Source organism: Ixodes scapularis, unplaced genomic scaffold (assembly GCF_016920785.2).
Source record: "Ixodes scapularis isolate PalLabHiFi unplaced genomic scaffold, ASM1692078v2 PGA_scaffold6__148_contigs__length_123643588, whole genome shotgun sequence".
In the NCBI taxonomy this organism is placed as follows: domain Eukaryota; kingdom Metazoa; phylum Arthropoda; class Arachnida; order Ixodida; family Ixodidae; genus Ixodes; species Ixodes scapularis.
In genome coordinates, this window is record NW_024609881.1 from 29,692,836 (window position 1) to 29,706,547 (window position 13,712).

The 13,712-nt window shown below is 48.5% G+C and overlaps 1 protein-coding gene across 1 annotated transcript; it reads left to right on the forward strand.

The window, feature by feature from the left end:
• The first annotated feature begins 26 nt into the window (after positions 1 to 26).
• LOC120843672 lies at positions 27 to 1,690 on the forward strand. Its single transcript, XM_040215099.1, has 2 exons — positions 27 to 208; positions 1,049 to 1,690. Exons 1-2 carry the CDS (start codon positions 27 to 29, stop codon positions 1,668 to 1,670), a joined length of 804 nt encoding a protein of 267 aa, XP_040071033.1. The 3' UTR covers positions 1,671 to 1,690.
• The last annotated feature ends 12,022 nt before the right edge of the window (positions 1,691 to 13,712 follow it).

Sequence of the window (13,712 nt, forward strand, 5' to 3'; positions counted from 1 at the left end):
CAGGGGAAAATGGGGAGAATGTTAAGATGTGGTCTACTACTTACAGCAACAATGCCACAAATGCTGGCAGGCCTCCTCTTTTGTCTTCTGCGGAGCAGCTATTTTTGGTTCTGGTTCGCCTTCGGCTTGGTCTCTTCGAAAAGGACCTTGCATACAGGTTCAAAGTCTCGACTGCGACAGTTTCGAAAATATGCATAACTTGGATTAGTTATATCTAGGGTGTGTACTTTCCGGTGTTTATCTGTGAGAAAAATCGGCGGATGCTTTTCGGTGCTTATTTATTTTCAAAACACCGGTGTATTTCGGTGGAACGTCTCACGACGAGGCTAAAATCGGTGAATATCGGTGAAAAAAAAAGCGATTGATCACAGACAAAGTTCCAATTTTATTCCCATAGTTCATACACTTCTTCTCTAGGAAGCAACTATTTCTAACACTTGGTTATTATAGTAGATGGAAGCATACTTTCATGCTTGCATCTACACGCAAGGAACGTGCTGCCGTCATGGCAGCACGTTGCTTGCGGTTCGCAACCCGCAATTATGAAAACGCGCGCTCCTGTACGACACGGACGTTGGCAGTGTCTTCCAGAAACCACAGCAACCTCTGAATACATGGCTTGCACCGACATCACTTGGCCAGATACAATGAGGAAAAGGCACGTGAGAGCCTACCCTCCACTGCGTTAATTTTTCCATAAAAGGGGGCCATGGGAGACACAATAGGGGAAAGGCGTATGAGAGCTTAGCTTCCACTGCGTTCACTAGACGCTTTTGACCCCCAGAAAGGAGGGCGGACTGATGCCACCTCCAAGCCCTGTATAAACACTGGAAGAATGCAGAATCCACGAGATAACACGTTTGACGAACCTCTACGGGGAAAGGGTTTCGCTAGGTCGGAAACGTGCAACGACCGGTGTTTTTCGGTTTTAACCAGGGCGAAAATATCCAACCACCGGTGTTTTTCGGTTTTAACCGATTTTATATTTTCGTCATCGACGGATGTTTACCGGTGTTTTTCGGTTAAAACCGAAAAATGCACACCCTAGTTATATCTACATTCACATAGGACAGCTACCACTGTGGCTGCCTAGGGAGGCAGTGGACGATGACATGCCGCCAGTATTCAAAGAGCGTTATCCGTCAACACGGGTGATTCTTGACGCTACTGAAGTTAAGTGCGAAGCCTCAAGCTCGCTTGCCCTGCAGTCAGCAACCTTTTCAAGTTACAAGTCTACGAACACATTGAAAGGGCTGGTCGGAATATCCCCTGATGGCACAGTGACCTTTTTCTCCGATCTATTCACTGGGTCCATGTCCGACAAAGAGTGTGTCGAGAAAAGTGGTTTCCTCAAGCTGACTTTTAATGCTGGTGACTCAATCATGGCTGACAAAGGCTTTAAGATTGAGGACCTACTGACCAACATCGGCGTTCAGCTGAACACACCTCCCTTCCTCCGGAGGGGACGTTTTACAAGCGAGGAAGTGAGGGAAACAGAAGCAATAGCCTCGCTTCGGATACACGTAGAAAGACGAGTTCAGAGAATAAAACATTTTCACCTCTTTGACCGGCCTGTACCAATCTCAATAGCTCCCATTGTCAACGAGATGTGGGCTATTTGTGTGATCTTGAGCAATTTACAAAGTCCCTTGATCAAACCCTGTGAATAGTGAATGCACGTCCACATCTTTGTCACACTCACATGTGGTTTTTTCTAAACAGGCCGAATTCATGAACCAGACCTAAACAAATTTTTTGATAAAACCACAGGTAACATTGGCATGTTATCCAACTTGATTTGTTTTATGCGATACAAACCAATGTTCAGGAAGCCACATTGCAGGGCTCCTAGTCTCTGTTGAGGTGGATTTGGTGCATTTAAAAAAACTCCTCAAATGTCAAATAAACAAATGGTCCAAAATACAAACCAAGATATGTAATGCTGTACCTCTCCACTCGATCAGCAGTTTTAAATGTGTTTGATTTGCTTTAAGAGCAAGGACACGACAGTCATGGTACGGGGTGATACACTGCTTTATTTACACAAATTGAAATACTAAATTTAAAAAGTAGGTCAACAGTAAATTTGTTATTGTATAGATTTGGCCCGTGAGCAGCACAACACTCATGAAAATTTCCTAAAGCTTCTATAGTCGCTAGGCTTGATCTAAAATGGACCGTAAAAATCGACGCCTGCACGTAGCAATCTCAACTTTTCGTCGAAACTGTAATTCACAGGTCGGTTTTTTTCTTGTAAAATTACAAAGCGTAGCTCTCTTTCTGTACAAAATAAGGCCAAGAAACTTGCCAGGGTCTATGGCGGGCAGCAATGCAGATGAGAGGGGTCCAGTAGCGGGGTGTGTTCGGCGCTCGTATTGATAGATGGCGCTACCCCCTTATCGCGACCACCGTGCTTTATAAGATGAATATGATCTTTTGGAAATGCACATTTGGTTAAAAAAATAAATGCAAACAATAAAAACAAAACGTCAAGTAAAAAAAAATGCGTCTGCGTAACGACTGCGCATTCGCTGCCAACGGATTTTGTCTGCGTGTCGTCTGCTATCTTTGGCTAGTCGGCTGCACCTTCAGACGCTGCTCCTGACGCCCATCTATCAATACGAACGCTAAACACACCCCGCTACTGGACTTGTGTCGTCTGGGTCGCCACCCGCCGTAGACCCTGGCAAGTTTCTTGGCCCTATTTTTTACTAAAAGAGAACTATGCTTTGTTATTTTACAATAACAAACCGACCAGTGAAACACACCTTTGACGAAAAAGTTTAGATGGCTACGTGCAGGTGTCGATTTTTACGCTCCATTTTAGATTGGGCCTGGTATACAGAACCACAAGTTTATTGGTTTTTAGTGAATATGCATACACTTCATAGCTTACAAGTTTTTCTTCTCCACGATTTGTAAGGTACCCTATCTAAGGTGTCGTATAATGAACAACCCAAATGTTATCTTCAAAGGACCAGAACCTTGACACACATACTTCAATCATAAAAAGTAAAAAAATGAAGAAAACAAGCTTGAATGCTACCCGTAAGCAGTTTTCATTATTTCACCAGAAAACAACACTACCGTAAAATACCGGGCAAGCACCCACTCAAAATTTAGAGATAATCGCGAAAAAATAGGGGACAGGCGCTTGTCTAGTCCTTAATTTTACATATCAATGTACTGTGCACATTTTCTCAGATCTTACAAATTTGGGAATGGGCGCTTAATGTGGAATGAGTGGATGCCCGGTATTCTACGGTAAATGCTACTCAGTTCTTATTGCTGAACCACTTTAGGGAGTAACTGCTAAAGGTCGGTTCACACAGTCGACCGATTACGCTGCTCCACTAGGTAAGGAAGCAGCGTAGCAAAATAAGACGTGTCCGGCGCTTCCTTGCATCGAACCCAATCTGGCAAAGAAAACGAAAGTCTCTCTACAATCAAAAAGTGTTTGCAATATACTACAAAATCTCCCCAGAGAGAGTCGGAGAGTGCCATCTGTCCCAGAAGTTGAAAGCAGTAGTGATGGTCCCGGCTCAGTCTGTACACTCCTGCAGAGTCCTTCACCATATAAAAGCTTTTTGAGTCTGGCTCTGCACGATCCCAAATGGTGTAGGGACATTTCACCTCTACGACACCGTGAGGGACAGCCTCAGTGGGGTCATACACGAGCCTATCGGGGGAGGCCCCCAACCAAGGGCAGGCAGGGTCCACCAGGAGGCCACAGGGAGAGATCTCGACGTCATGCCCAAGGGAATGCAGAACCCGCCTATAGTGCTGCACTGCCTGTGGCTCGTGCTTGATGCCATGCTTGCAAAATGTACAACACAAACAGTCACGTTTAATGCACGATACGCATTCACCTGAAGTCCATTTGTACAAAACTAAGGCGTCAAAAGTTATTGCACAGCTGAATGTTTTACAGTTGGCATGGAATAAAGTGCAAGCAGCATGGTTTTCGACCCATGATGCGTCACCTTAGGGCGCAATTCGGAAGCTTGAGATGCGCCGAGCATCTAGCGTTAATCATGCACATGCTGCTCACGTAGCACAGAGAAAACGGGCAAAATCACTGGTTGAGCTTTAAAGCAAACAGCCCAGTGTGTTTCCGTCAAAACGGAGCAAAGGAACACGCGTGTCTATTTTGTGGCATTAGACTTTTGCTGATCGACGAGACGACTCATTTAGTCCAGCAGAAGTGGTCTATCACCATCTTCTGCATTAACCTGGCCGTATTGTTCCATGTGTTGGAATAATGTGCAGAACATATACAGCCCAACCAGGTGTAGACAGCTGATGTTGACTACAACTAGAATGGTGGCGGCACCACTTCCAAAATGTGGAGCACTCCACCGCATCGAGTGAGCTACAGCGGTCGAAGAAAACCATTATAAAACTACTCATTTCTATGGGGGAAACTTGTCGCAATGACGGGACAGTTGGGACCCTGCCAGTGACGGGACAGCTAGGACCGCTGCTCTTTTTCAGTCAGATGGTGCTTTGCTCAGTGAGTAAAACCGATTTGATTGGAAAGCCAGAACATCAGTTAGCATTCCGGAAAAGGTTTGTGGTCCTTGTCTCAAACCGAACTAGGGCGCAATTTATTGAACGGCAGTGTGCTGATCGACGGGTCTTGCTCTTGCAAAACATTTGAAGTGCACTTCATAGCATCACTGATTTCATTTGCTTGACACTGATGTTTTAATGCAGTTGCACACATTTATGGGCTGCCTTTACTCATTTGTTTTCGAAAAAGTGTGATTTTTGCTGCCCTTGTCCACGACATTCTGTGCCCCCACGTAGAGCTCTCACATCGTAAGCATACCGACCCCATGTTTGTAAGTAGCTGTGTGGCTTGTCGATAGCTTCGGTGCTAGCGTGGGGGGGTTCGACAGTCCGACGTATCTTTCAGAAAAGGCTCCACCGGGAACGTCCGACGTATCTTTAGATTGGTTGGTTGGTTGATTTGGTGTTTATGGCGCAAAAGCTACTAAGGCCATAGAGCGCCAAAAACGAGACTATTGCTAGAAAAGGTTTGGAGAGAAAAAAGAGGCTTTAGTAGCCAGTGACTAGATAAAAGATGGTAATGGGGTACCAAAAGGTAAAAGGGTGATAGGCATGATCTGTAGTTAAGAAAGCTACAATCGGTGTAGAAGGCCGATACTATCTAAAAATTTGAAAACATTAGTATGTGTCACAAGAGAATCATCACTTAGGAGCAGAGCTGGGTGTAGTGGGACTTGGTCTTGATACAGCTGCGAAAAATACAAAAGTCGTTCTTCATGATAAGCAGGACATTCAACTAGAATATGAAGAATGCTTAAGGCATTGTCACACTGCTCACAAGTGGGGGCATCTTCCCCACGAAGGAGGTAGCCATGAGTCAGATGAGTGTGACCAATCCTGAGCCGGCAAAGGACAACCTCAAAAAAGCGTTCCTGGTGGCGTGCACTCTGCCATTCGCTCAAAAGAGGTTTGATCATGTGCAACTTGTTGCCGATTTCTTGGTCCCATTCAGCCTGCCATTTGCACTTGAGAAGGCCTTTGTAGTCTGTATAAGGAATGCTGTGGAGGTCAACTGTTCGTTTTACACAAGTACTTGCTGCGCGAGCTGCTGCCTCATTGCCCGGAATGCCCACGTGGCTGGGAATCCAGCAAAATACAATCTCGTATCCCTGTCTTGAGGCAGCAACAACCTTATTTCGCAGTTCAAGGAGCAGGAAGTGCTTGAGGGGTGTTAGTGAAGACAGTGCATGCAATGCACTGAGGGAGTCTGTGTATACGACGGAGCGAGAGAGCTTTTTATCAAGTATGAAGCCTATGGTAAGAAGCAGACCATAGAGCTCCGCTGTAAAAATAGAAGCAGAGGAGTTGATTCGCCTAACAAGCTGAACTGTTGGGCCAATCATGGAACACCCAGCAGCAGATTCCGTCTTTGTACCATCTGTGTAGAAGCTTACATATTCGGAATACTGACATTGCAGTGCTAAGAATTCCTGAAGAAACACACCATTAGGAGTATCAGCTTTCTTGTATCGCGTGAGTGAAAGGTCACACTTAATGACAGGGTGCTCCCAAGGTGCTCCCGCAACAGTAGACTGCACTACCGGGGGCTTCCAATCGAGTCCCATGTTCACACTGGCACTTTTCAATCTCAAAGAGAAGGGAGGCACAATTGTGGCTTTGTTTTGAAACACCCTTTCAGAGCGCATGTCTTCCACAGCCATTCGCGCAGGGTGATCAGAGATGGACCTGACTCTCAGGGAATACATAAAGCCCAGAGAAAATCTTCTCTTCTCAAGAGACAGCTCGTTGGCCTCTGCATACAGACTTGGCACAGGAGACGTGCGAAAGGCACCCGTCGCCAATCGCAACCCAAGATGATGAATAGGGTCCAGCATTTTTAGAATGGAAGGCCTAGCTGAACCGTAAACAATACTGCCATAGTCCAGTCGTGATCGCACTATCAAGCGATATATCCTCAAAAGGCACGTCCGGTCAGAACCCCAGGATCGGTGGGACAGAAATTTAAGAATATTAAGTGATTTGTAAGCTTTCAATCTTAGGTTCTTAATATGGGCACCAAAGGTTAGTTTGCTGTCAAATGTAAGACCCAGAAACTTGTACTCACGTTTCACAGAAACTGTGGAATTGTTTAGTGCAAGAACAGGTTCTGGAAGTAGTCCGCGTTTCCGAGAAAAGCACACACAAACTGTTTTATCTGAGGAAAACTTAAACCCATTTTGATTGGCCCAGGCTGATAGCTTATTGATAGTTAGCTGAATTCGTCGCTCACACAGTGACAGATTGCAAGACGACACTGAGATCTGAAGGTCATCTACATAGAGTGAATATTGCACCGATGGGGGGATAGCCAATGCAAGGGAGTTCATTTTGACAATAAACAAAGTGACACTAAGAACGCCTCCCTGAGGGACGCCATTTTCCTGGACAAACACTTTAGATAAAGCTGTTCCTATCTGAACACGAAAGGTGCGCCTGCTGAGGTAGCTCTCAATGGTATGAAGCATTCGACCACGGATACCCATATCATACAAGTCCCTTAGTGTACCAAAACGCCAGGCTCTATCGTAGTCTTTTTCGAGGTCAAAAAATACAGATAGGCAATGTTGTCTATGAACGAAGGCCTCACGCACGACTGTCTCCAGCCGTACCAAATGGTCAAGAGTGGACCGAGACGAACGATAGCCGCATTGGTTCACATCTAGATGTCGATTTAGTTCAAGGAAATAGATCAATCTTCTATTAATTATTCGTTCAAGAGTCTTTCCAAAGCAGCTAGCCAAAGCGATACGCCTATAACTAGCTGCACAGGATGGATCCTTACCGGGCTTGAGTATGGGTATGATTGTTGCCATTCTCCAGTCCAATGGAATGTAGCCCTCAAACCAAATACGATTAAAAAGGTATAAAACAATATTAAGTGTGGAAGGATGGAGATGTTGAAGCATATCATAATGAATACCATCTGGACCAGGAGACGATGACTTAGAGTTTTGGAGCACTATGTTCAGTTCGTGTAAGGTAAAGGGGGCATTATAAGCTTCGCATTCACCACCAGATGTTTTCAGTACCATACTTTCAGCTTTCCTTTTATGTTGCAGAAAAGCAGGCGAGTAATGCTGCGAGCTGGAAATGAATTCAAAATGCTCGCCAAGGATGTTGCCCTGCTCTTCAAGATTTGCTTGAACATTTTCCATTTCTGGAAAGAAGTGGAATAGTGAAAGCATGATATGAGCCATTTACTTTATGAATCCTGTCCCATACTTCCTTGGGAGAAGTACTGCTATTGATAGAGGACGCATAATTTTGCCAGCTCTCGCGTTTCGCTTTCCGACGAATGTACCTAGCACGAGCTTTCATTTTTCGGAAAGATATCAGGTTGTCCCGAGTTGGATAACGTCTTAGAACACTCCAAGCTTTGTTTTGCTGTTTGCGACTCTCTTTACAGTCATCATTCCACCATGGCTTCGGTCGTCTAGGGAGCTGTCCAGATGACCGAGGGATTGAGAGTGACGCTGCAGTGAGAATATGAGATGTTAAAAGATGGCTGAGCTCATCAATCGAAAGCTGATCGAGGCGAGAACAGGCCAGGAGTGATGACTGCTTAAAAAGGCTCCAGTCTGCTTTTTCAAACTTCCAGCGTGGATGGCGCGTAGGTGAAGACTGCGGAGTGTCGTTACATTTTAAAATAATGGGGAAGTGTTCACTTCCATGGGGATTCTGATCAACAGTCCATGAAAAATCGGGTAGCAGATTTGCGCTGCCAATAGAAAGATCGATGCATGTAGATGACAAGGATGAAGGGCTAAACTTTGTAGGATGGCCAGTATTAAAAATGCATAATGACTGTGAAAATAATATGGATTCGATTATCTTTCCACGCGTATCTGTATGATCACTTTCCCAGAGGGTACTATGTGCGTTAAAATCACCGAGTAAAAGAAAGGGCTCTGGAAGCTGGCTTAAAAGAAAGTCGAGATCTTGTCGCTTCAGAGAAAGAGATGGTGGAAAATACACTGAACATACAGTTATGGCTTTATGCAACAGGAGACGAACAGCGATAGCTTCGAGTGGTGTCTGAAGCGGAACCTCTGCACATGGAATATGTTTTGGAAGCACCACCGCAACGCCGCCACAAGAAATGGACATGCTAGGGCGGTCTTTACGAAACACACTATAGCGTCTCAGAAAGTTAGTGTGAGATGTATTTAAGTGTGTTTCCTGCAAGCATAAGGCAGATGCCTTATACTCTTCTAAAAGGAACTCAACATCTGCAAGGTTAGTAAATAAGTCACGGCAGTTCCACTGAAGAATTACAGAGCCCATTTTAAAGGATAAAAGATTTCATAAATGAATTAAAGCAATCCTACATGTGCTACACACTAAGGAGGAACCACCGGCTTTTTTCCTTTTTGTTTTGATTTAGCAGTTTGCCATTCCATGTCCTCCTGATCCGAGGAAGGAGCTGAAGGGTCGGCAATGTCAACAGCTCCCTCTGCATCCTGAACCCTGGACGCAGGTTTGCCAGTTCCGACGTGGTCGGAGACCTGGACCACGAGTTTCCGGCCACGGCCAGACCCCGCCGAAGAAGCCTTCGACGTACCAGGCCGAGACCCTCCCACATTCACGCTTTCGTCTTTTGACATTGATGGAGCAGCAGGTGGGCCCTGTTGCTCCGAAACAAGGCGGGCCGCCTCCGAGGGATTGGAACGCCGGCCTCGCTCTCCACCTTGAGAAGAGCCACTGGCACGAGCCTGCCGGTCAGCCGGAGGTCGTGCCTGAATCGACTGGGGAGTCTGTGTGCTCCCAGCGTTACCTGGGGCACCCTGCTTCCCCGCAGGTTGTTTCGGGGCCTGAGAGGGGCCTGCCAAGTCCTCAAGAGAGAACTGAGTAGCCCTGGACTCCGTACGTGGTGCAGGGCCCCTGCGCACCGCGTCGGAGTAAGTACCTTTAGAAATGAAAGAAAACCTTTGTTTTGCTTCAGGGTACGATAGGTTCTCTTTGGCTCGTAAGGTAAGGATCTCCTTTTCTTGTCGCCACAGCGGGCAGGACCGAGAGTAAGCAGGGTGAGAACCGTTGCAGTTCGCGCAGGCAACTGGATCTTCACAGACGTCGGCCACATGGTCGTGGCTCCCACACTTTGCACACGTCTCCCTCCCCCGACAGCTGCGCGACTCGTGACCAAAACGCTGGCAACGGAAGCATCACTGTGGGTTCGGGACGTACGGTCTGACACGACAATTCAAGTAGCCAGCTTTGACGAGTGCAGGAAGCGTGTGACGTTCGAACGTCAGGATAAGGTGTTTAGTTCTCACCTCTGCACCGTCACGCCTCGTCATAATGCGTTTGACCGCCACTACTCTAGATGCCCGCAGGCCTTCCAAGATCTCATCTTCACTACTGGAAAGAAGATCATCTTCTGAAATCACCCCTCGAATGGTGTTGAGGGTTCTATGTGTGCTCACTGTTACCTTTATGTCACCTAGGGATGTCAATTTCAGAAGCGTAATGCTCTGGGACTTTTTGGCAACTTCTACAAGAAGATCACCAGAATGCAGTTTCTTTGCCTTGTAATCAGCACCAATCTGACTGTCAAGAACCTTCGCTACAAGAAACGGTGACATCTTAGAGAGAGGTTTGTCAGGGACCTCGGAGTGAATCACCATGAATCTGGAAAATGTTTCATCATCTTTATCTTTTACTATGACAGTTCGTTCGGGACGATGCCTCTTAGCGGCACGTCCAGAACTGGGGGTTTTGGTTTGGGGGGTTGCCATAAGAGGCGAAGTTTGTTCGGAACCTGTGGTGTGCCGCCCACCACGGAGCCCAACAAGGGAATAGATAACGCACCATAACAAAAAGGGCTTTGCTGGAAACGTTATGCTATTAGCACTGCCCAGGAACTATACCCAAGTGTGGTTCTGGACAAGGGGTCTGTCGCCACCCAAGGTTAGCCCTTGCCGCCAGAGAAGTTGAAAAAGGAAAGAGAAATGAGAACAGTGAAAAGGAGGAGAAGACAAGGGTGAAAGTAGAGAGGGAATAGTAGAAGTGGCGACTAGACTGAATCATCCTGGCCGGGCCTTACCAGGACTCCCGTCTATGAGAAGCGGGGGCCGAAGTGGTGTATTGCCTCGCCCGGGGGGCCCCGAAGGGTCCAAACCTACCCCGGGCTCAGCTCAACCACCAGGATGCCCTTTTCCCCAGACACGGGAAAGCCACGCACAGCCAGACGTGGGCGGGCGAACCCGCATGGCTCGGGGTCCGTGGAGACGCCACCCTCCAAACACCTGCTTTCACAGGTGCCCCCTGCGGGGGACGTATCTTTAGACTCCACATCCCGGGTACGTCCGACGTATCTTCAGATTCTGCGCACTAGGTACGTCCGACATATTTTTAGGCACAGTGGAAAAAAAAGCAGTATATTCTATGTCCACAAAAAAAACAACAACAACAACAACAAGCAATATTGTCACGGGTGGTGAGTCGTGACCAATAAACAAGAAATAAACAGAAATAAATAAACGTTAAATGTGGCGAACTTGTGCCAAAAATAAAGAAGGAAACAGAAGAAAGCAGAGCGTCGCGGGCGTCGAAGTCGGCGTGTCAGCAGAATCGAGCGCTGGGGCGAGACTGACTCGACAAGGTCGCGGGCGGCCTCTTATCTAGAGTGCGTCGCTATCTCGAAGATTCGGCGAAAGCAGCTCGAGCGTCGCGTGATCGGGCGAGAATGAACACGCACTTTCTAGAAAACAAAAGCAGGAATAAATGATAGAAGTTACATGCGGTACATGAATAAACGAGAACTTTCTGGAGGTCCGTGACCGAGCGTTGCTTTCTCAGCCCTGGGCGCGGCATTATCCCCCCCTTTAAAAGTGCATCGTCCCGATGCAGCACAAAAACGGAAAACAAAAAAACAAAAGGACAGCAGAATTGCTAGCCGGAGTTCACAGTCCACAGTTCACTCGTCGATGAGAGTGGAGAGTCCTATCGTTCGTAATACGGCTTCAGCCGGACGACATGCACCACCTCGGGTCGCGGCTGACGTCTTGCAGATGGGCGCGTTCCGTCGGGTAGAACTTCGTAGTTCAGATCGCCGAGGCGTCGGATGATCTTGTAGGGCCCAAAGTAGCGCTTCAGGAGTTTTTCGCTGAGACCGCGACGACGAATCGGCGTCCACACCCAGACTCTGTCTCCGGGCTGGAAGTGGACGTCGCGGCGACGAAGATTATACCGGCGAGCGTCGACATGTTGCTGGTCTTGAATTCGTAGTCTGACTAGCTGGCGGACCTCTTCTGCCCGTTGAGCAACCACCTGGGCGTCATCGCTCCCGACGTTGACTGACTCGTGCGGCAACATAGAGTCTAGCATAGTCGTCACCGCCCGGCCATACACCAGCTGGAAGGGCGTCACTCCTGTGGTCTCTTGCACTGCTGTGTTGTAGGCGAACGTGACGTAGGGCAGCACTTCGTCCCAGGTCTTGTGCTCCACGTCGACGTACATAGAGACCATGTCGGCGATTGTTTTGTTGAGCCGCTCCGTCAACCCGTTGGTCTGCGGATGGTATGCCGTTGTTCGACGGTGTTCCGTGTGGCTTAGACGCAGGATCTCTTGGGTCAACTGTGCCATAAACGATGACCCTCGGTCTGTGATCAGTACTTCGGGGGCGCCATGGCGGAGGACGATGGACTCGATGAAGAACTTGGCGACTTCGACAGCAGTCCCCGAAGGAAGGGCTTTCGTCTCGGCGTAACGAGTAAGATAATCGGTGGCGACGATTATCCAGCGGTTCCCCATCGTCGACGGTGGAAAAGGACCCAGCAAATCCATTCCAATTTGCTGGAAGGGCTTGGTTGGCGGGGTAATCGGCTGTAGGAGACCTGCTGGCTTTGACGGTGGTTTCTTGCGTCGCTGGCATTCATGGCACGATCGTGTGTAGAGATGGACGGTCTTCGGAAACTTTGGCCAGTAGTGCTTGTCACGAATCCGGGCAAGGGTCCTGCTGTAGCCGAGATGTCCGGCCGTTGGGTCGTCGTGGCACGCTTGAAAAATTTCTTCTCGGAGGCTGGCGGGGACAACCAGTAGCCAGGGGGTTTCGCTGGTTCCGAAATTCTTTCTGAAGAGCACGCCTCGGCGCAGGACAAAGCTCGGTAGGTCCCGAGAAAAGACCCGTGGGACAGAGCCTCCTCGACCTTCGAGGCTGTCGATTACGGAGCTAAGTTCCGCGTCGTCGCGTTGCAGTGCCCTCATGTCGGTAGCGTCAACTGCGCCTAGAAAACGGGCGTCGTCATCGTCGTCCGCGCCGGAGATTGGAGGTTCGACTGGAGCCCTAGACAAACAGTCAGCGTCATTATGCTTGCGGCCGGACTTATGCACAATGGTTACGTCGAATTCCTGCAGTCGAAGGCTCCAGCGGGCGAGGCGTCCGGACGGATCCTTGAGGTTTGCGAGCCAGCAGAGGACGTGGTGGTCTGTGACCACGCGAAACGGGATCCCGTACAAGTACGGGCGGAACTTGGTTATCGCCCAGACGACAGCAAGACATTCTTTGTCGGTCGTTGAATAATTTTGTTCTGCCTTAGACAGCGCCCGGCTTGCGTAAGCGATTACTCTCTCTGCCCCTTCTTGTCGCTGAACGAGTACCGCACCGAGACCGGTATTGCTGGCGTCCGTGTGGATTTCAGTCTCCGCCGACTGGTCAAAATGTCCGAGGATAGAGGGCGACTGGAGCCTTCGCTTGAGTTCGTCGAACGCTTGCTCTTGCTCCTCTCCCCACTGGAACTGCACGTCGTCTTTCGTCAGATGCGTCAGCGGTGCAGAAATTTGCGCAAAATCACGAACGAAACGTCTGTAATAGGCGCACAGCCCAAGGAATCTTCGAACGGTCTTCTTGTCCGATGGCTTCGGGAACTCGGCGACAGCGGACGTCTTGGCGGGATCAGGGCTTACGCCCTGAGCACTCACGACGTGGCCCAAGAATTTGAGCTCACCATAGGCGAACCGACACTTGGAAGGCTTGAGGGTCAGCCCAGCAGCTTTGAAGGCCTGTAGAACGGCTCGCAGTCGTCTCAGGTGCTCGTCGAATTCACTTGCGAAGACCACACCATCGTCGAGGTAGACGAGACAGCTTTGCCATTTCAAGCCGGCAAGGACGGTGTCCATAACGCGCTGGAAGGTTGCCGGCG

What these genes read in the sequence shown, in the direction of transcription:
- LOC120843672 (XM_040215099.1), top strand. Translation starts at nt 27, where the DNA reads ATGTGGTCTACTACTTACAGCAACAATGCCACAAATGCTGGCAGGCCT. An exon ending in ATATGCATAACTTGGATTAG is followed by an intron (nt 209 to 1,048) that starts TTATATCTAGGG and finishes TGCACACCCTAG; the next exon opens with TTATATCTACATTCACATAG.